General features: G+C 40.9%; 2 protein-coding genes across 2 annotated transcripts; both read right to left on the reverse strand.

The window, feature by feature from the left end:
- Window positions 1–226: 226 nt before the first annotated feature.
- On the reverse strand, window positions 227–14,354 carry LOC117293990 (lysosomal Pro-X carboxypeptidase-like). The gene is made up of 9 exons (XM_033776506.1): window positions 13,972–14,354; window positions 12,303–12,443; window positions 11,505–11,606; window positions 9,784–9,965; window positions 8,378–8,535; window positions 6,918–7,090; window positions 4,782–4,946; window positions 2,336–2,523; window positions 227–919 (listed from the first exon to the last, which is right to left on the reverse strand). The coding sequence occupies exons 1-9, from the start codon at window positions 14,149–14,151 to the stop codon at window positions 709–711; spliced, it is 1,500 nt and encodes a 499-aa protein (XP_033632397.1). The 5' UTR covers window positions 14,152–14,354; the 3' UTR covers window positions 227–708.
- Window positions 14,355–23,556: 9,202 nt separating this feature from the next.
- LOC117293482 (rhodopsin, GQ-coupled-like) lies at window positions 23,557–24,528 on the reverse strand. The gene has a single exon (XM_033775830.1). The coding sequence runs from the start codon at window positions 24,526–24,528 to the stop codon at window positions 23,557–23,559; it is 972 nt and encodes a 323-aa protein (XP_033631721.1).
- Between the last annotated feature and the right edge of the window lie 979 nt (window positions 24,529–25,507).

The raw sequence follows: 25,507 nt of genomic DNA on the forward strand, positions 1-25,507 counted from the left end.
GATCGTATGAGTTTTTTATGCAAGCAGAGTGTGACCTGCCTAAAGTTGTACCCATGAATACATGTAAAGATGGGGCAAGAGATTATGTGACTACACAGAAAAGAATCGTAATATAAACAATTTGGGGTCACTGCTGAGAGAACTACAGTACTCGCCAGGGTACTCGCGGCGGTATCTGACAGGTAACCCGGAAAACTGAACACGCTGGAAAGCTAAAACCGTTCGAACAACATGTTGATATGTCCGACTACGACACCCGGAAAACTGAACACGGCGGATAACTGAAACCGCCACACCGGGGTTCCAGAGGTGGGAGGCAAGGTAAGATACTACTACACCAACCTGACCACCCAAGTCAGGTCAACAAAACTACAATCATACTAAAAATTCCTAACCAGTTATTTACCTAACATAAAATATATTTAATAGATAGTAAGTACCCACCGCTAAAATATAGAAGTCAAACTGCCTCTAGCTAACGGGGAATCATGGTGGTCAACTTGGCAAGACACTGCTCTAGAATTGCAAAGGTCATGGGTTCAAATCCCACCCAAGTAATATGCCTGTGATTTTTTGCACAGAGCTAGGAAAAGTACTGATTTTACAGTGCTGACTTATATCGGTGTATGTGATAAAAACCAAAATTAATATATCAAATATATATTCTTTAAAGTATAATAAAATATATTTTCCTAAAACTACCAACTGTTACTGCTGTCTCTTGGCTTTTGCTGCGGTGATCCATTTCTTAATGTACTGTTTTTCCGTGTTGCGAGCCGCAGTAACAGAAGGCGGGTCATCCTTGTTCTTAGAACGCAAGTCAAGATGGTGAGCTCCCTCTGGAATTATAACAGCCACTAAGGTATCTGAAATGGACTTGAGTACACCACCGCTAGACCAAGGGTCAAGGAGCCCATTACTGTAGGATGAAAATGTTGAGATTTTGTTTAAAATAACGCTTTAAAGGGACACGTCTTGGATCGGGTGAGTTGCATATGGTTAGAAAGATGTTTTAAAAGTAGAATATAACGATCCACACAAATATGCCTCAAAATTGCATGGTTTCCCATAACACGGCAGGCCATTTTGCGATGTCAAGTTTTTGACTCCATAAAATGGCCGACCGTGTTAGTTCGCAAAGTAAAAGGAAAACCATGCAATTTCGAGGCATATTTGTTTGGACCATTATATTCTACTTTTAAAACATCTTTCTATACATAATGTATTTCATAACAAACGGTTTTAAACGCTTTTCATAGAACAACTCGACCGATCCAAGGCAACATGCATCTTTAATAATAATAATATTAAAACACTTATACAGCTTAACACATCCACCTAACAAGTAGGCGCTCAATGTTTTGAAGGAGTTGAGGGTTGAAATAGAGTGAATAGAGTGAATATTGTGAGGAAGTTAGTCTTCAGTCAAGGCGCATGCGCCACACCATGATGTCAAGCATGACCCCCAGATATCATGCACGTAAAAAGACCAGCGGCGAAGCTGCGAAGCGCCTTTAGCAACTCGTTTTGGGGCCCAATGTTTTCCTTTACTTTTTGCCACAGATTTTGGTGGGAGAAATGTAATGCAATATGCATGAGCCTGATGAGATGTGGCCAATAAGAAGACACAATTACCACAGATAACACGCCGCGTGCACTCCCCATGACCCACACACACAAAATGCTCGGCTAAAAAGTCACGTGCTGAGGGCAACACACACAAGGTGCATATATGAATAACTAATTAGATAAACGAGTTGCTAAAGGCACTTCGCGGCATCGCTGCTGGTGCTGGTCTTTTTTCGTGCGTGACATCTGGGTGTGCCGCCACCTCATGCGCCTTGACTTAAGGCTATGAGGAAGGCTGTTCTAAAGATGAGGGGAGGCAGTACAGATAGATCTATCTCCCCAGGAGTGATAAGATCTCGGTTCAGTCAGAAGATGTTGACGTGCTGAACGAAGACCAGCTCAACTGGAGTTATAAGGCTGGATGAGTTCAGATAATTACAGAGCAGTACCATGTATTGAGCGGTAGGTTGTTCAACGCCAGATCATCAAACAAAATTACCCAGTCAGATTCCCTTGTGGTTTTTAACGTGATCGATAAGGTGTTTTTTAATATAAATTTGGTTTGCGGGAACACCATGTGTGTATCTACTTGCCAGGTAGAGGTTGTTCTTTAGAGAACTGTCTTTCTTTATTGTACTACCGTGGAGTAGATTTATCGGATGCTCGGGAGACTTCTCAGTTCTGAAAAGAACTGTCCTGCTTTTAAACTACTACCCGGTTGGTACTTTAGCTTATAGGATCGTAATTAATTGGGGTTTTTTTTTACCTGAAGACAATATTACTTGCTGTGCGTATACTCTTTCCCCAGAACTGTATAATTGACCACTCAGGTCTCGGCGTCTGATACCAGAATTCCTGGCAATTCTTGGCGTACAACTCATAGTTCCATGGTGCAGGCTCAAACATATCATGTATACCATCTGTGCAAAATGGCATCACCATCTCTGTACATGCCTGTGGATAGAGTATATGGATGTACATATTAGTATTTGGGCATGTTCAGACAGCATACTAAGTTAGATCCAAACTGGTCTAACTTTGCGAGGTGGTCATACAAATTGGTTACCCTTGCGTTCAGACAGCACTGAGTTACATGTAAACACGCTACAAATTATCATCGGTTTTAATAAAGAGGTCAATGCAGACGCGACCCCCATTATTCTAACATCCGGCTTGTTCACAGGATGCTAATGGCGTGTTCATTAGTCACAGTGTGTTTACATAACAATCACGGAGTTCAGTGGGTCGTCTGTTGTGAGTTAAATCAGATGCGGTGGTTTGTATTCTGTCCACACACAGTGTTAGAAGATAAACCCAAAGCGGCCTACAGATAATCCCCCCAGCTCGACGGTCTAACTGTTACGGGTTTGTTGTTTACCCTACAATGAGGTGTGATAAGCAGCGTCTACTCGATGCTTTCCCAAGCACTACAGAAAAGAATACATCTCAGGTGGGATTCAAACCCTGGCCTCGATTTCAATGATAACAATAACAATAATAATAACCGGAAGTGGCGTGGCCGGGCGGTTTAGAGCACCGAATTCAAACTCTGGTGTTTCTGATCAGCAGAGTGTGGGTTCGAATCCCCTGTGTCCTTAAGCAAGACACTTAACCATTGCTTCGTCCTTCGGATGGGACGTTAAGCCATTGGTCCCATGTGTTGTGTAACGCATGCAAAAGAACCCAGTATACTTATCAAAAAGAGAAGTGGTACACCCCAGTGTTCCTGGCTGTGGCTGCTGTATGCGCCGTAGCACCTTGTACACCCTTATAGGGTGCTAAATAATAGGGTCTCAGAATTCATCACTGCAAAAACCTATCTTTTTGAAAGTTTGTATAATTATACGCAGCACCTTGAGTACCTTGTTTAGTAGATATGTGTGCTATATAAGACTTTGATATTATATTATTTAACCAATTTATAACGCAGCTTTGCCAAAGGATACAAAGCGCCAGGTATTTTTACTGCAAGGTGAGTGGGACGAAGTTTGCATTATAAGACCTAGTCCTTAGCACCATGTAATGGTTTGCAAGGTGATGTGGCGCAATGCTGCCAAGCCAGCCAGGAACACCCGGGTGAACCCCTTCTCTTTTCGATAAGTGCACTGGGTTCACAACTAGTATAGAATCGTTCTAAGGACTGACTTAAAAAAAGATAAGAAGTGTTTACTTCAATTTGAATTTGTTCCCCTCCTTTTACTCAACATCCATTCTAAACAGGTTAAAGCCATTGGACACTTTCGGAACAGAAAAAAAAATAAAGGTTAACAGATTTACAAATAACTTATAGGATTTACAGAAGGTAATGGTGAAAGACTTCTCTTGAAACATTATTCCATGAAATGCTTTACTTTTTGAGAAAACATTAAAACAATTATCAATTCTCGATATCAAGAATTACGGATTTATTGTAAACACATGTCATGACACGGCGAAACGTGCGGAAACAAGGGTGGGTTTTCCCCTTATTTTATCCCGACTCCGACGACCGATTGAGCCTAAATTTTCACAGGTATGTTATCTTATATATAAGTTGTGATACACGAAGTGAGGGCCTTCGGACAATACTGTTTACCGCAAGTGTCCAATCGCTTTAACTAGGCTTTATATAAACACAGACATTGATTGTTCTCACATAAAGGTCTAAAATCAACAGTACATTTTTGAAATTTGGTCGCCACAGCGAAAAGAAAATGGCCGATGATCTGCCTTAGCAATGTAAAGGTCATGGGTTTTTGTAATTTGCATGTGAATTTTTTCCCACATAACTCGGGAAAGTACCGAGTATATAGTTCTTATACACAACGGTGTACTGTAAGGGTAAACAAACAATACAAAAACCAATTGTGTTCTCTATGCAAAAAAGTAAAATTTTTCAAGACATTGTATATTTGGTTTGCAGTAACACCATGTGTGTATCTACTTGCCAGGTAGAGTTGTTCTTAGGGAACTGTCTTGCTTTATTCTACTGCCGTGGAGTAGATAATCGGAGGTTCGGGAGACTTCTCAGTTCTGAAAAGAACTGTCCTGCTTTTTAACTATTACCAGGGCGGATGGTATAGAAATTAGACTGGACTACTACTTTAGCTTATAGGATCGTAATTAACTGTACTGCCGCGGGATCAGTTCTGAAATTGGTCTCAACGTTTCGACTAGCTTGCTCTAGTCATCGTCAGGAGACTTTCAAGACAGTAAGCAAAACAAAATCTCACCTGAAATGCCCACCCCATGTCTCCGAGTGAACCAGAGGCAGTCGTAGAAGTATTGAAACACTTAGCAGTGCCAGTATAGTTGTAATAGACATTTACAGCTGCACCTAACTCTCCAAGTAACACTGTGCCTGTAGGATTGGCAGTCTTAAAGTTGGAGCACACAGCCTGAAAAATAAAATACAAATATTGTAGGCAAACATGATTCCCGGTTTTTCTGAACAGGAAATAAGATATATAGAGGATGTGAGGCATTGCATTGTGAGGTATCAATAAGGGAATCAATGTGTGGTGAAGAGGTTTTCAACTAGTGGTTTAATCCCAACTAGGCCTGGTTCTTGATAATTTACCGAGACGAAGTCGAGGTAAATTATAAAGAACCAGGCCTCGACGGGTTTAAACCACTAGTTGAAAACCGATTCAACACACTTTGATTCCCATTCATAAATATCTTTTCGGTCAAAAACATCATTACCTTTTGGTCAAAAAAATATATTTTCCGTATTTCCACAAGCGCGCGTGTGATAACGTTTTTATCTTCAAGCAAACTTGGCGCGTGACATAGAACACACAAGACGCATGGTAGTGATATAAGCCGTGCAATATAGGTTTTTATCACCACTCCATTCTGTGAATCTGATTGGAGGATTAGTGCGTACTTGAAGATAAAGACCTTCATCACGCTGTCCACATCTTTGTCATGTTCCCTGTTTCCATTAACAGTAATGAATGCTAACATTCATTGCGCATGGCGCATGACTATTATTTCGTCTAGCCTGTTTGGTTACAAGAGTTGGTACCGAGTAAAATCAAGATGACCACACCGGGATAGAGGTCTTTATATAACACCCAAGCAGATCCTTGCCATATGATTGGAGGATTGTCCGTCACGTGATAGCAAATAAAAGTACCATTGCACGCTGAGTCACTCACCGTGCTTTTTCGTTCCATCCGAAAAGTACCATTGCACGCTGGCAGCGTGCAATGGTACTTTTCGGATGGAACGAAAAAGCTGAGTAAAAACATCACTGCGTGCGCGTGTGTTTGTAACGCAGCAGTGTTACTGCAAGGAATAATATTAGTAATTACTAATACTAGCATTCGGATTCTACAATTAAAAATTGTGGGCCTACGCTTTGTTTGTTTTGAAAGTTGTATCTTTCAATCAAAATGAAAAAGATCTACTTGGTTGTTATATAAAACAAATAATGAATGTTTTTCATTCGTGCAATGGTGCGAATATGTTCATTCGTTGAAAGCTGGAATGTTCCATTCAACTCGGCTCCGCCTCGTTGAATAGAACATTCCATCTTTCAACTCATGAACATATTCGCACCATTGCACTCATAAACATTCATTATGTGTATAATATTCTACCCACGCAGTGTAGATTTTTTCAGAATTCGGGAGACCTCTCAGTTCCGAAAAGAACTGTCCTAATTTTTAACTACTACTGGGCAGAAGGAAACAAGCTAAATTCCATTTCTTTTTATTCTGGTTGTGGAAGCCAAGGACTCACAGAAAAGCAATCTTAATCATTGTACTAGCCAAGAACCCAATGGAGAGAAGACAAGGAAGGAAGTATGAGTTTTAGATGTGGGAGCAAAACCCCTGAGAATTATTCCCAATAAGCAATTTCTGCGTTAGATTTGAATATTGTCTGGTACAATGACGTGCTTGATCACAAGTTAATCAATTAAATTTGAATTCCTGAGACTATCGAGACAGTTGCTATGTCACATGATGTAGTTGCGTAAGAGACGGTGGACACCCGTACACAATTCTGAATGGATGTGTAGGCCTATGGCACAATGGTACCAGGGTTCGCTCATCTGGAGGTTGCTATGCAAAAGCTTGCCCCGAACCATTTGGCATAGCAACTGTCTCTATAGTCTGAGGAGTTCAAATGTAGGCTGTATATAGACCTTTATCATAGTGCAGCCATCTTCATTTTTCCCCATTGAAAACAATGTAAACAAACCGAGGCTGGAAGAACAAAATAGTCTGGTTCCCATGACCAAGACGGAGGCAGCATGTTAAAGGTCTATTGTGACTCAGAAAGTCATTGTACCAGACAGTATTCAAATCTAACTCGCAAATGGCTACATAGTGCCACTTGTCCACGAGTTGTAGTCTTACCTCTATAGGGAAGGCAGGTAGCGGTTCCAGAAAGGAAGCAGGGTAGGGGTAATCGACCATAGCAAGATTAAACCATGTTTCTGACAGCCACGCCTTAACATCGGTTACTTTGTCCATTGTATCCAGACTATCGCACAACCGAAGTGACATCTGTAACTGTTTCCTACCGCCAACTGCAAAGACACCAAACACAAATTCAATATGTAATTATCATGCAGATTATACATACAACAAACATTGTTGCAAAGAAATAGTCTGGGACGTGATAATATATGGGTTCTGCCCAAGTGTGGGGCATTCTGAATCCAATGCCTCATAAGTGCACTTAATTACTGTAGCTTTTAAGTCTGAGGAAACCTGTAAACAAGGATGCTTGGTAAAGCTATGTGGGCCAGAAACACAGAGTTCACCCCTATTCTGAGTGCTCTAGGTTTCTTACGTGCAATGCCAACCCCGCAGCCGATTTAATGAAATGCTAGGATTGATCCTATCACGAGTTAGGACGAGTAACCCGTCCTAACTTAGGATGGGTTCAATGCGTCCTTACGATACGGAACTTAACGCGTCGTATGTCCTAAGACTAATCCCAGGTTAGGAAGAGTTTGGTGAAACCGACGGCTGGAACACACACCAAATAGTGCACTCACTACAGTGTCCACAATATCTCAAAAAGGTCAATGTAGTTAATAATAATAATAATAATGCATTTATAATGCGCCATCTATCTAGTGTACAAGACCCTATTCCGAGGCGCAGAACAAAAAACAATACATACAACAAAAAAGAAATGTAGAACATGATACAAAATTATACAATGAATAATCTACTGTCAAGACATGTAACGAGCTAAGTGTAAGAGGATTTAAATAAATGAGTTTTAAGCAAGTTTTTAAACAATAGAAGAGAACTACAGCGCCTGATGTTATTAGGTAAAGCGTTCCAAAGTTTAGGAGCACAAGCGGAAAAGGAACGATCGCCATATGATGAGGATGTTCTAGGAATAGTTAAAAGGGACTTAGCAGAAGAACGAAGAGTGCGAGAGGGGGCATAGTTGGGACAGATATCAGGGGTTGAAATTGTCGCTAGCCCGGGACTACCAGATTTACAGCCAAACTGCTCATTTACCAGTTTGATAGTTGGAAAAATAAACAGAAATCAACATCACAAACAATAATGTGCTGAAGGTCTCGTAAAATCAAATGCTAATAATGCTAATAATAATAATAATAATAAAGACTTGTAATGCACTTGACGTATCCACTCTACTGGGTGTTCAAGGCGCAGTAAAACAAAACAAAAACAAAAGAAAGCAGACAACAACAAAATGCTGTGACTTTTCGGGCCACCAAAATCTCATCAGGACTACTACAAATTCTGGGTTCAAGCCCTGCTGACTACCATCAATAGACACTTATATCCGACCCCAGGACATACTCTTTTGAAAAGGATTGAAAATTCACCCGTTTTTGCGAAGCTGTCGATGGTTGCCCAGCTAGCCCTAATTGTCTCGCTGCAGATAGGGTTGACTTCAGTAAAGTCTTTAGTGATAATGGCATAGGCCGAGTTGCAGTTGGTCAGATTGTTGAGCTGCCAGATGGGGGCCGATGCCGCGATGGATCTGAAAGGACAAGTTGAATAATATTATAGTTATTATCATTATTGATCTATACAAAACTATAAGAAAATATAACACAATACAAGGCAAAACAAAGAAGTATAAAACCAAAACAGAAACAACCAAGCAACTAATAATAATAATAATAATAACAGTGGCTTCTTTTATAACGCTCATATCCGCCACTTACTGACACTCAAGGCGCTTCAACATTCAGTATTTTCCTGCAAGGTATGTGGGACTTTGTTTGAATCATGAGACCAGGGTGGATTTCACAAAGTGTTAAGACTAGTCTTACCTCGAGTTAGGACGAGTTACTCATCCTAACTTACATAGGACTAGCCTTAAATTTTTAATATCTCCTAGGACTAGTCCTAACTCTTTATGAAATCGGCACCCTGCTCCTTTAACCTAGCACCAAGTAAATGTTTGCAAGGTGATGTGGTGCAATACAAAGCCAATCAAACCAGGAACCAGGAACACCGTGGGGGGGGGGAACCAATTCTACTTTCGATAAGTGCACTAGGTTCTTTTACTTGCATTACACAACACACAAGACCAACGTCTTAACTTCCCATCTGAAGGTCGAGGCATCATTGAGGCATAGTGTCTTGCTCAAGGACACAGCAGCCGATTTAATGAAACGCTAGGATTAATCCTATCTTAGGATGGAATCAATGCGTCCTAACATCTATGGTCACAGAACTTAATTTGTCCTAAATCATAAGATTGATCCTAGTGAAAGAGAATTCTGGTGAAATTGATGGCTGGTGTCGTGACTGGGACTCGAACCCACACTCTGATCAGAAACACTGGAGCTTAAGTCCGGTGGTCTTAACCCCTAGGCCTCGACACGCCACAATGTCAATTCAATAAAGTGGAAAGTGTAAAGGCCCAAGGAAAAGGCGAGGGCCTTTATCGCACGGCCAAGACCCCGCAAGTTTTTAAATTGCAGTTTAAGAACGAGTCACTACTCTTTTATTCCCATTCATCAATGCCTTTTTGGTTAAAATGCATAATAAAGTATGAAATTTCTGTACGTGTGTTGTATTTATATGACTGAGACCGTTTTCGGATATGCATTCGTGCGCGTAGTAGTATGCATCTAAACGTTTCCGAAAACAACCGGTTATAAACAGCTCCAGCTGGTCATTATCAACCGTTGAAACACCCCCACGTGACACGCTCTCAACCAAAAGGAATAGCGAAACTGTCTGAGGTATTTATGAATGATCCTTTTAATCAACCTACCCAACAATAACATCCGGGTATTTCATTCTCATCCACGCAGCCAGCATGCCACCATACGAGCCTCCGAAGGCTACCACAGGGCTGTTACTGGCTCCCACTATGGTTGCCTTCATATGTTGGATTAAGACGGCAAAATCAGCCATAGCTTGTTCAGCTGTCAGATAACCAAGGTGCTCCTTATCCTTCAGAAGATGGACACAAGATGAAAACATTATTTGTATTATTCTTTACTCGAACACAAACGTTGGTTCCAAAATACTGTGTTTGAATAGTAATAATAATACTATTAATAATAATAATAATAATAACTGGATTTATATAGCGCCAAATTACCGAAGGATGCAAGGCGCTTAACAGGGAGACAGACAAAAGTAATGGGGAAACCAGCTACGAGTTGGAGAACAGGTGCGTCTTGAGACCCTTTTTGAAGGACAACACAGTCTCGGCGTTTTTAATGGGGACAGGAAGACCGTTCCATAGGCGGGAGGAAGCAGTGGAAAAAGCTCTCTCACCGGCTTGTTTGCGTGACTTGTTCACCACGAGGGAGATCGCATCATAGCTTCGAAGGGAGTATGGACAGTAGGTATAATAATCGTTTTTTATGTCATGCATTTCACACCCGAAGGACTTCTCAAAGCGCTTCCAACATTATTACCCCTGGTCACTGGGCCATTTATTTCATTCCTTAAACCATCTCAGCTCCCTGGGGAGTATACAGCCTGTGCAACAAATATGCGCTACTAAGCTAAATCAATCACCAGAACCATTTCTGCCCTCACAGGTACCCATTTACCCATGGGTGGAGAGAAGTATGAAAGAAAAGCGTCTTGCTCAGGGACACAAGTGCCATGACTAGGATTAGAACCCACACTCTGCTGAACAGAATCACCAGAGCTTGAGTTCGGTGCTTTTATCCCCTCGGCCCCAACACACGTTTACCCCATACGGCGAGGGCACAGAGACCATGGACTCTATTGCCCCTGGTCTTAGCCTTGGTGCTCCTTCAAAAGTTTCCTAATGACTTTAAAGGGAAGGTAGACGCTTGATAATTGTCAGAGACCAGTGTTCTCACTTGGTGTATCCCAACGAAAGCATAAAATAACAAGCCTGTGAAAATTTGAGCTCAATTGGTCGTCAAAGTTGCGAGAAAATGATGAGGAAAAAAAACACCCTTGTTGAACGAATTTGTGTGCTTTCAGATAGAAAAAAAAGACTTCTGGCTAGAAGTCTTTTATTATTTGAGTGAGTAATTACCTCTTTCTCAAAATCTATGCTACTTCAGAGGGCGCCGTTTCTCACAATGTTTTATACTATCAACAGCTCTCCAATGCTCGTTACCAAGTCAGTTTTAAAGTCAATATTTGTTTTGAGTAATTACCAAACGTGTACCTTCCCTTTAAGCTTTTCCAATGAAATGCCCCTTTTCAAAATGAAAATGGCCTTGCCCTCATTTCTGGCCAGACCAAAACACCCCACCGAAGAAAACAGACCGAAACTGTCAGAATACTGCCTGGAAAATAAACATACAGGCCTAATACCTCACGGAGGCAATGAAGATGATTGCCTCCGTGCCCCTGGTCAATGTCTTGGTGCCCTTGAAATGCTCCAGTATAAATTTACAATTTACTCATAGGGTGCCCTAAACCAAGGAGAAAATGCCTTGGTGCCCTTTCAAAATTGAAGCACACAGGCCTTAGCTATCCCTTTTTGTGTCAACATACCTTATAAGATTCCTGACCATATGGAAGAGAGACCCCATAGTAGCGATGCTCGGCAAACACGATCATTGCATTAAACTCAGGTGCAACATCCCACATGAAACCCTAGGAAAAATAAAACAATACATGCTAGCTTCATTGTCTTCATAGTATAGTAAGGGTAGTAGCTAAACCAATTTAAGTGGTTGGATATAAACACATTTTTTTCGAAGCCACCAAGGGCAAGCAGGTCAACCCAGAGTCCTGGGCACGCCTGCCCAGCACCTCTCCATCCAAGCAGCCACAACAATGCTCATACTACATGTAATAGGCCTTTGTGTACCAGAACAATCACACTTGTTATAAACAAAGAATTAAACATCACATGAAGGAGCAAAAACAAGGAAATACATCCACATTTTTTATTTACCCAGGGAATGTTTATATAGACCTTATGCACATGACGTCATTTCAGTAGGGCGCCCTCACCTAGAGGTCAAAAGGAGGTTGTTCATTGGACAATACTGTGCGCCGCGCGTACAAATCCGTGCATCTCGATTGTAACGTCATCAAAGTTGCAAGAGGCTAATAATGAAAGAAAACCACACCCTTGGTGCACAAAGTTATGTGCTTTCAGATACAGAAAAAAGGCTTCAGGCCTGAAGTCTTTTATCAGATTCAACTATTTGAGAGAGAAATGAGAAATGTTTCTTCAGAGGGAGCCGTTTCTCATGTTGCTCGTTACTAAGTAAGTTTTCATGCAAACAATTGGTTTGAGTAGTTACCAATAATGTCCAGTGCCTTTATTTTTTTTTTACTTACTGTATTCTCACAGAACCATGTTATATCTCCCTCGTTGCCAGTGTAGAAGAATATAGGACCTCCGTTTTTATCCCAGAACTGCTGAGAGACGAGGTACCTCATCTTAAAAGTGTCATCACTGATGAAGCTGAAGTGGTCAATCTTTGTTAAATATAAATACAAGAAAAGAAATGTTACATTTAGCAGAATATTAGTTTTGTTTTTACCCAAATATACACCGATGTGAGTTACTCATCTGAGCTCTGCCAAAAATAAAATCACAGGCACGTTCTCCTCAAGTGGGATACGAACCCACGACCTTTGCAATTCTAGAGCAGTGCCTTTAACTAGAGGTGCAGGGATACACGTACAAGCACCATAGTAGTCTTGGTTCAACACTCTTCTGTTGTTAATAATCTCTCCATGATCCATTACCACAAGAGGGAGCTCAGCTCTCACCATGGACCGCTATCACCCAAGAACTCTATTGGGGTGAAGGTCTATTGTGAGAGAGCGCCCTCTTGTGGTCGATGGATCATGGAAGGATTTTAACAGCTCTACATCCTTTGCTCGTCCCCAGCGCCTTGCTTTAACCAAAGGCGCTGGGATGGGCAAACGTATCATGCACTGTCATTGGTTTAATAATGCGCAGTCCCATCATGCATCACACTCGCACTGTACCATATTTCTATGCACTGTACGCATGACGTACTTCCTGAACAAGAATCTGTGCCAGCGATTAGCCCATCCCAGCGGTCCTGGATAGACTGGCCGCTGGGGCCAAGCGAACTCTACATCCATGCTTGAACCAACACCAGCACCATATTTCTATTTGTTGAAGCTTCAGCCAGGGTGCGTTTAGGAAAGTACAACCTGGGTCAAACTTCACGCTCTACAGCCGACTTTGTGCTTACATCCTCCCCCCCCCCCCCACGCAATTTCCATTTCATAGCCCTGCTAAAACAGTGCTAACCACCAAGTACTTCTAGAAACTATAACTTCATTAACTTTTTATAAGGATACTTCTAGAAGTAACCACTAAGTTTAAGGGAAAACGTTACTTTTCTCTCTTTTTTCCTGGGTGTATATATATGCGACAACCCTTCTTCTTCAGTGGTTTTGGAGTTAATTAAGGGCGGATAAATTGGTGGCGACGTGCAGAAAATTATCAAAAAAATTATGTACCATTGACAGAAAACGGGCTTGGATTCCAGCTCCATTAAAAAACAAGAAGTAAAAAAATTCAACTGTTGAGAAGTGGTGAGGTTAGGGAAGGAATTGTGCTGTTTTTGTACCTGTAATATAGTTCTACACCTGATTGGGCAAAGTTTGTTAGAATAGTATTTCTTAGATTATTGTTTATGTTGGGTGGAAGCAAATGTCTATTTTTATAGGCCTAGTTGTTATTTAGAACTTAAAAGTGGTTTACCAATTTAGAAAACAGTTGTTGGAGTCTGACAGAGACGGGTGACAGAGACTGCTACGCCCGACCATGGAGCTATAGCTCCATGGCCTGACGTATGCCGCACCAGTGAGTGTGGGCGGAGACTTCCGTATCCTGCCACCACTTTCTCGTTTTTACAATTCCCAAAAGATTTCTCTTGAATGAAATGTTCGAGAAAACATACTAATTAATTTCATAACGAACGACAAAAAATTGTTTCAGAATACGGAACTTTGTCCCTCTTACCTTCTGATCAATGAAGTATGTGTCATATACACGATGTATATTGCCAGCAAATCTACCTTGCTTTCGAAGACCACGTCCGAGACCCACTGGCCTACCACCAGGCAGGTGCCCTCCGAGGGTAACCGTGCACAGCGCCGCCAAGACGGCCAACGATACTCCCATTGCACGGTGACCTTGCATTTTGCTCGTTGTTTGTTCTGCACTAATAAAAGGCTAAATTTGTCACCAAAACACTACTCTTTTTCATGAAATAATGCAACTGCCACGACACTTAACAAATTGACTGAATGTTTTTGCATAGAATACAAACTGCCGCAACCAAAGAACAAGGTCAGCACATTTTTTCTCGAGGATGGGTTGATGTCTTGTGACCGACATTTATAACACACTAACCACAACAATCACACTACACTGCACTATCACGTGTGGGTGAAATAAGCAAAAGGACCGGCACGACCGCCCTCTCGTGGTACGTTACCGCGTGACAAAAAGTACGTCACTGCGTTCAAGGACGGGTGTCCATGAAAAAATCGCTGCGGGCAAAATTAATATTACCTTACTAAGTTTGAAGTGTAGGTCTAAGGTTTTAGCTAAATTAATGACTCTAGCCCTTTAGTCCCTGCACCGCCCGAGTTTGCTGAAATCCAATTTATCAAGATTCTTGCAGTAAATTACTGGAATCGTAGTTCAAATTTTAAAAGATAGCCATGGCTTAATGTGTATGCACAATTTTTTACCCTTTCGGTAATATTTGTATAAAAGTACAAGTTCTCATGGGAACAATAAATGCCTCTCGTTAAACGGCTACGGTAATTTTTATGGCGAATATTTTTGTGCACGGATAAAATGGACACAATAGCTTTTCAAGGCTTTTGTCTGGCTCAATGCTAATACTGATTAAATGCGAAGGCGTTAATTTTCGACAATATCATCATAAATGATGAACAGTTTCCTGTTTACTAATGAGCGTTTTATTAATTTTTTCGTAAGAGCTAAATTATTTCATCATCATTAGCTTCGACAAGTCAACTGTGAAGGGAGAATTAATAACGATCTATAACAACTAGATATATTAACAAATGCGTATACCTACTAATGACTATCGAGTTTTCTTGTGATGTTCCTTTTTTTTTCTACAAACACAAGCTAGCGAGGTTTCCTCGTACCGTATACAGTGTACCAATAGTTACCAATAGTGTCCACTGCCTTTAAAGATAATTAGTTTTTGCACTTTTTATGATTAGGCCTACACATACGGGAGTGTATTATGCCTCCAGACAAATACAACATAATCTCTCATCGTACACGGTAACTTTGAGACGGATATTAGGCCAAGTAAAAAAACAAAAAAAGGAAGAAGAGGAGGGTGAGGGCATTTTTATCTTGCGAATATTTTGACTGGTGGACTCAGGACAATATTATCCAACATCTAAAAGTATCATACAGGATTTGTAAGGACAGTAGGACACAAAACATCATTGTTGAATTTTACTCTGAGCTTACTGATATAAACTACACAATAAGTAATCAATTATATCAGCCATTTATTTTTCTGTGAACTACTTTCTTCTGAAATTAAGTCATATTTTGAAAAACATGCATCTCAAAACCTAAAGAAAACAATGCAACAGCTTCGGTTGTTCAAACGAAAATTAAGGACAATGTGTTTACATGCTGAATATTGTGCAAGGTTTTTATCACTAATTAATTTGGGCTTCATCCGTTGTGTGTGAGTCAGGAGACTCAAACAAATGATTTAACCAAAAATTTTACAGATTTGGTTTTATATCATGTATATTATTTATACTCTAGGCTAAATATGAAAGATCCACAAAACTATAGTTAAGGACCAAACCATCTTTAGGTTTAAAATTAAATCTTTTAGATTTGAATTTTAAATGCTCAGGGTTTACTTTTAAGTCTTAAAGAGGATTGGTCTCTAATTGCAATATTTCGTATATCGTTGGCCTCGCAAAACATGAACACTGACAATTTTGTTGTCAGCTCAATCAATCTGTGTGCCCTTATTGTCTATCTGCATAACACCAATGCTAATGGGAGATTCTAAGATCTGCTGAATGCCATGTGTTAACGATGTGGACTATAATTTACAAAATTAACAAAATCGAAGCGCCAAATCGTAACTAGTCTTGGCCCAAGACGACAGTGAGTGTACCACGCTCAGTGGGATGTAGCGTTTTACAACTGAGCGTAGTAGTACACTATCCACTTTCCATCACTATCGTCTTGGGCCAAGACTACGTCGTAACAAGCATCCTACAGAGATTACACTATTCTAATTTACCACAACGTGATGTCAAGCCATGGAGGAGCTAATTTATTCCTCCATGGTCAAACTAAGAATATAAATTGAAATTATTTTGATCTTCTAATGCTAACAACCTCTCATGTCAAGTGAAATATTGGCAAACTCTACAGGTGACAACACTAGTTGTGAATCCAGAATGATCTAGCGGCCGCCAATGTTTTTTTATCCGGCTAGCATCTGGAAATCTTGTATACGTTATTTCAAATGGAGTTGGCTAATTCACCAAAACGTCAAAGACTGAAAAGCACTGGCACTTTTAATGAATAAAAACAAATCTCTCTTCTCGTATCGTAAGTTATTGTGTACGTACACGAACAATCTAAACTAATATCGTGTAAACGTACACGATAAATTTGGAAATGTTAACTGTGCACCTGTCGCCATTCCAGCAAGCAAGTCTTTTGATGAAACAACTTTCCAACAATAGATAAAGCTTCAGTTCCCCGTCTTGGCCTTCGGCGTTCTATAATAGTTGGTTCCAACACGAGGAGAAACATTTAAAAGCACTGGGGTCGACTTCACAAAGAGTTAGTCTAGGAGATAAGTTTGGACGAGTAACGCGTCCTAACTCTAGATAAGACTAGTCTTAACTCCTTGTGAAATCCATCCCCTGGACACCTTTGGTAATTGTCAAAGACCAGTGTTCTCACGCCCTGTCATATCCATCAATTAATAACAATGTGACAATTTGACCTCAATTGGTCATCGAAGGTGCAAGATGAGAAAAATGACAAAAACACAAATAATGCACAACTTTGTGTGTTTTAATAATTATGCCGAAAAAAGGCTTTAGCGTCTGAAGTCTTTTAACATTAATTGAGTTAGAAATTACCTCATTCGCAAAAACGACGTTACTTCAGAGGGAGCCGTTTCTCACAATGTTTTAAACTCTCCATTACTCATTACCAAGTAAGTTTTGATGCTAACATTTATTTTGAGCTATTACCAATAGTGTCCAGTGCCTTTAAACCATTCCCATGAAAGCCTGTGGGAATGTAGGCAGGCGGTCTTCTTGCACAATACTGATACCAGACAAGGCGCCACACCCATCCTTCAAATGATTAATGTTCTGTTTCATCTGATTCAGCATCTCACAGTAGCTGGTGTCTTGGGGAAGGGTGGCTGAAACTCCGGAAAAGGGGCATGGTGTATCTGTGGGTGTAGGGTGAGGTTGGGGTAGATCCCACCCGCAGTTTTCGTTTTGCGAGGGGGTCGGATATGTGTATTCTTCCGCATGAGGGTGAGTGAAGTTGTGACTCCTGAAGTCGGTGTTGAAATTCTGCAAGGTGTTCGGTTCTGCGAAATAGTTTCTGTTCGGGATTGGGCTTGGGGTATGCTGCAAAGAGCTGTTGGCATGCTGGACAATGTTTTGTTGGGTCATGATGTTCTCTTGCACTGTACTAGGGTGGCTTGGGCGTGGGCTCTGCTGCAAAGAGCCGTTGGCATGATGGACAATGTTTTGTTGGGTCATGATATTCCCTTGCACTGTACAAGGGTGGCTTGGGCGTGGGCTCTGCTGCAAAGAGCTGTTGGCATGCTGGACAATGTTTTGTTGGGTCATGATATTCTCTTGCACTGTACTAGGGTGGCTTGGGCGTGGGCTCTGCTGCAAAGAGCCGTTGGCATGATGGACAATGTTTTGTTGGGTCATGATATTCCCTTGCACTGTACAAGGGTGGCTTGGGCGTGGGCTCTGCTGCAAAGAGCCGTTGGCATGATGGACAATGTTTTGTTGGGTCATATTCGCTTGCACTGTACCCGTACTATGGTTGGGTACAGCCAGGCTACTTGGTTCTCCACCCTCCCATGTCTTAGACATCTCTTTAAATAATGGATTCAAGATCTCATCCAAGTCAGCGGTTGAACACAACCAGTCGATGGTATCATACAAGGCAAGTTGTTCCTCGACGCCCTCAACGTCCTCATCTGATGACGGTACACCGCTGGATATCTCCTGCTCCACACTAAATGGAGATAGCTCCTGGCTTGACAGAGAAGGCTCTTTAAAGAATGAAACGGGAAGATTGCGCCCCCGCAAAGGGACGTCACCAACTTGTACGTTGTTCTGGATGACATAGTCGGGTGCCTGTACAATTTCGGGTTTCAATTTGTTCATGTCAAACATGGCGGCTAGTGACTTATACTGGCTTAGACTGAGATGGGATTTGTTGTCTTTACTGCGAGTCATGTGTCTGGATTTTGGATTACCGGCTCCTGGCTTAGATGTGGCTTTGGCTGACGTGATAACCTCTTCCTCGTTAGTTGTTTGATGGTGCTCAGCCTGTGTACGTTTCTTAATCTGTTTCTGTAAATATTTACGATGGTTGACTTTTCGTCTGGATCTGACGGGCCTGTCCAAGGCATGTTTGATGTTACTTGAAGCCAAGTCGACAAAATTAATGAGGTTGTTGCTGGGAGTTACGTCTGCTCTTTGCGAGGAGGATGGGATGTCATAGTAACCGTTGTTGTAGAACGGGGTAAAACCACATGAATTATAAGCCATCACTTGACTGCCGGAAAACAGAACTGGTCGATCACTAATTACAAATGAAAATCCACATTCAGTTTAGAAATGTTGAAGAGTCAGTTTTAGCACACAGAGTGATTTTGTTTGTATGACCGTCGATCACTGGAAACAGAACTTGTCGATCACTAATGACAAATGACAATCCACATTCAGATGATTTTAGAAGAGTCAGTTAGCAGGCAGAGTGATTTGGTTTGTACGGCTGTCGATCGCTGGAAAACAGGAATAGTCGATCACTAATCACAAATAAAAACCAATAATATTCAATTCAGGATTGCAGAAGAGTCAGTTAGCACGCAGAGTGATTTGGTTTTTACGGCTGTAAAACGCTGGAAAACAGGACTGGTCGATCACTAATCACAAATAAAAACCAACTTTCAATTCAGAATTGCAGAAGAGTCGGTTAGCACGCAGAGTGATTTAGTTTTTACGGCTGTCGATCGCTGGGAAAACAGGACTGGTCGATCACAAAATAAATGAAAACCAACATTCAATTTAGAGTTGTCGGAGAGTCAGTTAGCACAGACAGAGTGATTTGGTTTGTACTGCCGTCGATCGCTGGAAAACAGGACTGGTCTATCACTATTATGACACGAAAATCCACCAGTTTAGGAGTAGAAGAGTCAGTTAGCACGCAGAGTGGTTTAAACGTCACTCCAAACTGCACCCGGCAAACTTGATAACTGAGGCTCGACGTGTCTGCATGCACTATACGAACACACGGAAAAAGTTTTCTTTCATTGCGGTTCCTTTGAAATGCTTTGAAGAGCACTCTACAAAAAAGGCCATCAGGGTCCGTCCTTGTGCTTACTATCTGTCGTGGTTTTATTCCCAAGAGTTGGTTATGTTGTTAGTAGAGGATTTAGCCTTGGATTGTTCGTTGAATATCCTGCGTTCATCTAGTCCTTGCTCAATGGCTTACCCCAGAACTCTGATATAAGTACGCATCAACACAAACTAGTTCTCCATGGGATTGGGCGGGGTTGTTTCGCGTCTATCTTATGGCAGCCCAGATTCGGCAAATCGGTTTGTATTACAATATTTGTATAGCGAACTTGAACTGCGAATTCAAACACTCAATAGGTGTGACGTGCTATCTAGCAAGCTGTGTATTTAGTCCAGTTGCCTGGGTTCCTGTACACACTGTTCACTACTCAAGTACGGGTGACTGACATATCACGTCAAATTGTTTGCTTTGTTGAACCTTGGATGGGTTTAATTCGTGATCGTGTGCACTTGGAACACAAAAGGTTTTAGGACGAGATTTAAGGAACTTGAATAGTGGTTCGTGATTCCTGGGTTACTACTGGGTTTTTCCAAAGGTCATATCGTGCACAAACCCAGCTTGGTTTCTAACTATAGCGTAGCACAGTACGTTTTCAAATTGATAAACTTGTCCAAATTGTTTTAAATGAAAAACGATCTCAAATAGACCTTAAACTAAACATTCTCGAAGGAAGTTTAGCCTTGATATTATACACGTATTAGTTATAGATATCAAACTTTGACTTCATATAATTCGGACACCGTGGTATACTATTACATTATGTGATGTCGTTTTCCTTGTAAATTTCCTTGCTATAGGGGTTGAATTCACAAAGTTCTTAGGACCAATCCTATGTAGGACTCTTTAGGAATTATTACAAACTTAAGGCTAGTCCTAAGTTAGGACGAGTAACTCGTCCTATCTCGAGATAAAGTTTGTCTTAAAGGGAAGGTACACGTTTGGTAATTGCCAAATACCAGTTTTCTCACTAAAATAACAAGCCTGTGAAAATTTGGGCTCAATTGGTCATCAAAGTTGCGAGAAAATGATGAAAGAAAAAACACCCTTGTTGCTGTTGGACGAATTTGTGTGCTTTCAGCTAGAAGTCTTTTATTATTTTAGTGAGAAATTACCTCTTTCTCAAAAACTACGTTACTTCAGAGGGAGTCGTTTCCCACAATGTGTTATACTATCAACAGCTCTCCAATGCTTGTTACCAAGTCAGTTGTTAAGTTAACATTTGTTTTGAGTAGTTACCAAACGTGTACCTTCCCTTTAACTCTTTGTGAAATCCACCGCAGAGCAAGGATGCGACTGATGGTATGGTGCCAGTTGCGTGTGTAGGGGGGGGGGGCTGTCTTAGGCGGCTTCTAATCCAGTAGGCTAAGTAGTGAAGAGCTACCGGTAAACCTGGCTTAATTAATACCATGGTAGGGAGGTGGGGTTGCGCCCAGTTTGCCCCCCCCCCCCCAACCCTGGATCTGGCACAGCAAATCAGTATTGCAAAATGATCCATAATCTAACTACATGTACTCGGTTACCTCTCAACAGAACTGCCACAACTAAAAACTCAGAATATTCGATGTTGCGTTGGGAAACTCACAATAAAGTGTGTGCAAGTCTGACTTGAGTGAACACAGAGCTAGAGTCGTGGAGGGAGACAACTCAATTAGGGCCCCTATAGCCTTTTTGAGATATTGTGGATACACTAGGAGTGTACTGGTTGGTTTGGGTGTACAGACAAACTTACCCAAACCTAACAGGTTTGTTATTAAGTTTATAACCCACTGTGGAAAAACTCCATGTGTCCCCGTTGGCTGTTAATCAAAATAATAATATTTCTTATTTTTTCCTATTGCTAGTTTCGTCTAGGGCAATTTGCCTGATGATATAAATTAAATAAATAAATAAATAAAATACGTAAATTGAGTAGCTTCCAACAGGCAAACCAAACCCCGAATATAAATTTGACAAAATAGGGAGACCGCCATCTTTTGGGTTATGTTAGCCGTTTGTTAAGTAAATCCGGTGACCACAGGTTTGAATCCCAGTGAAGTTAATAGTTACTTCCTTACCAAACAACATTTCCTCACATCACAAAGCACCACAAATCATTTATTTAAAATTACAGACTCTTTCCACCCTGTCGCCATTTTGAGAATCAATGTCGTCTTCTGCAGAAAAGAAACTTGTCTCAAGAAGACAAACAGAGTATACTGATCGAAAAGTCGAGTTGAAACCAACGAGTCTTTTCAGAACAAACGCCTCATTTACAGATAGTCATTACATGGTGTTACTGCAAACTTTTACTACATGTATATCGTATTACAACCATGCAAAACCATCAAATCCTACTTAACTTACATAATATTTGAAGAATGTCTATGGGTAATGTAATTGTTACAAAACATCGGTCAAGTCGCCAACTTAAACAAGATAGGACAAAGCCAGTTTTTTCTTTTAACTTCCAAAACCTACACCAACTTGTGAAAATTTCCAAGCAATATCGAATGGATTTTAGTATAAAGCAACCACCTAGTAAAAACTAACATCAAGCGAAATTACAAGTACATACTCTGAAAGCATACGGAATGATTATGTTGAGTTCTTTATTTAGGTCACTTCTAAATATTATGGGAAATCAAATTCTCGTTAACTTACATGTTTTTTTTACACTTAAGTGCCTGCCATTATTATACAATGCAAATACCGGATATCAGAAACATGATACAAACTTTGTGGTGTTACTTGTGGGGAAAATCTACGACAACTCAAACAAAACATATGCAATGAATATATGCATCAGAACTTCGGTCAGAAAGACCAATTTATAAAGACATTTCTCACAAAACTTGTACATTATCAGCCTCCATTGAGCTATAAATATTTTTGAATTTGATTTTAAGACCGTAACCAGTCTTAATTTGATACATATTTGTCATCGAAGTTGCAAGATAACAATGAAAGGGAAAAAGAACACCCTTGCTGCACAAGTTTATGCTTTTTTTTTGCTTTCAGATGTCTAACGAATGCTTCAGGTCTAAACTACTTGATTGATAAATTACCCCTTTCCCAAAAACTACGTTACTTCAGAGGTAGCCGTTTCTCACAATGTTTTCACCATCAACAGCTCTCTATTGCTCATTACCAAGTATTAAAGGCACACGTTGCCTTGGATCAGAAGAGTTGGTCTATAAAAAACGTTTGTAACCGTTTGATATAAAAAATGCATATGGTTGGAAAGATGTTTTAAAAGTAGAATACAATGATCCACATAAATCTGCCTTGAAATTGCGTGGATTTCCGTTTACTTTGCGAATTAACACGGTCGGCCATTTATGGGAGTCAAACATTTGACTCCCATAAATGGCCGACCGTGTTAGTCGATGAGGTAACAGGAAAACCGTGCAATTTTGAGGCATGTTTGTGTGGATCATTTTATTCTACTTTTACAACATCTTTCTAACCATATGCATTTTATAACAATCGGTTACAAAACCTTTTTCAAGGACCAACTCGACCGATCCAAGGCAACGAGTTCCTTTTAGTTTTCATACTTACAAATGTTTTTAGTAATTACCAATAGTGTCCATGCCTTTTCTTATGCATCTGGAAGCACACACAGTTGTGCAACAATAACAGGGGTGTTTTGTCTTTCATTATTCTTATGCAACTTCGATGACCAATTGAGCCAAATTTTCACAGATTTGTTATTTGATGCATGTTTGGATACACCAAGTGAGAAGACTGGTCTTTGACAATTACCAAAGGTGTCCAGTGCCTTTAAAGATCAGACACATATTGTCGTAATAGTAACGCTCTGCATTCAACCATTCATGATCACACACGTACTGGAGAAGGAAAACTTTCCCTAAAGAGGCAATTAGTATTGGACTTATTATTATATGGTCCCTAATGAAGTGAATTGTCAAGGAGTAATGCAAGCTCTAACATCCGTTCTCCTCAACAACACTTGATTAATCCCCTAATTGTCTTCTTCAATGCCAATCTGAACTTCTTATTTGCTCCACTGTAAATCAACGGGTTTATGCAACTACCTAGGAACAACAGTGTGGTAGTAATGGTCTCGGCTCGTAACGAAAACTCTTTATTCCTTTTGATAGAAATCAACTGCATGGTAACGTAAGGTACAGTCATGATAGTGAAGATGAACACCACCACCATAGTGGTTTTCAGTACCCCCATCTCCTCTCGGCTGACCGCCCGTCCATTGTTCATTTTCACCTGCGGGTTGATGGAGGCTCTGGCGTCCAAAACGGCATTCTGTATCCGTGACTTCTTGCGATGTACCTCCCTCGCGATGCCAAGATAGCAGCAAGTAATGAAAATGTCCAGCACAAAGGCATAGGTGATAAAACAGACGAGTGAGTAGGAGGGACTCTGAAGCCAGTCCACGGTGCATGTGGGTTTAATCGGCACCCACTTATAGTCACCCCAACCGAGCAGTGGGCCCATCGCCGTCAACGAAGACACGGTCCAGGGTACCAACAGACCCATCGCAGTCTTAAACACCGTTGTCTTATAAACCACCCCCGATCCTCTAGCAACATTTTTAATTATAATGTATCGATCCGCTGCGATGACACATAAAGTTAAGGCAGATGAAAAGAGGCATGCTGTTTTAACAAAGGCAACCACGTGACACATGACTGGTCCGAAGATCCAATGCCCCTCCAGAAGGGTCACAACACAAAACGGCATGACCCAACCACCAATAATAATATCACTAAAGGATAAGTTGATGATAAACACACTTGCAGGCATTTTGCATCTGTGTAGTGTTAAACATACAAGACAGTTTCCTATAACGGCTGTTACTGCCATGATCGAGATAACCACAGCGAAACTCACCCTCTCCCACTGCATTAAGTTGTCGCCATCCCATGTTGAGCTGTTATCCATTGAGCCAATCATCTTGAAACTTGATAAAAATTCAAAATTACTGGTCAGCAAGTAAGACCGCCAGTGTCAGGGAGGAGTCCAACCTGTGCTAGACAGATATACTTTCAGGCTTATTAATGAAGTTCGTGATCACTCAAAATGTCTTTGCAGTAAACTGTTACAAAGATTGGTATCCGAATAGCAGAAAGCCAAAACATTGACAGACGATCTTGTGTTTTTCCTCACCTATGTTATAGTTGTAACAATTCGTCTCACTTCTAATAGCAGACAGCCAACAAAAGTGACATACGAGATTGTATATCTCCTCAAAACGCTAAGTCGTAACAGTGTTCCTCTCACTTAATAGCACTTAGCAGACAGCTAAAACATTGGCATCTACACATCAGTCGTAGACTTGTTCCTCTCGCTTAGCAGACAGCTAAAACGTCCACACGAGCTTAAATCTCCTCAACACAGTTAGTGGTAAACCTGTTTGTATCACTTAGCAGACAGCCAAAACATCGGTATACAAGCTTGTGAATACTCCTCTCCTACGCTATTGTAAACATGTTCGTCTCTAGTATCAGACAGCCAAAACATCGGCATCGGCATATAAGTTCCTCGCCCACGCTATTGTAAACCTGTCCGGCTTGCCTCACTTTTTATATAAGGTCTCGTCACTCCGGCAACGCAGTTTTATATCACTGCATGTCCCTGCATATCCATGTTTATCCCAGCATATCCATGCTCCAACCACCGTTCTTTCTTAACTCAAGATGCACAGGTCATTAAAACCATGCTCCATGTTAAAACTAGTTCAGATCCGAATAATGACAAACGGAAAACGCTCCAGAATGACTTCACAAGGCTCGTTATACAAGACTTCTCATTTATAATGAATAGGGTAGATGGCCTTAGCTTTCGATCCAATCCGGACCTTCTTCAGGAGGCATAAAACAGAGCACTGTCTTAGTGCTTTTCAATGGGGATTTTGTTTTCAAAATCTATTTAA

Source organism: Asterias rubens, chromosome 8, assembly GCF_902459465.1.
Source record: "Asterias rubens chromosome 8, eAstRub1.3, whole genome shotgun sequence".
NCBI classification, from domain to species: Eukaryota; Metazoa; Echinodermata; class Asteroidea; order Forcipulatida; family Asteriidae; genus Asterias; species Asterias rubens.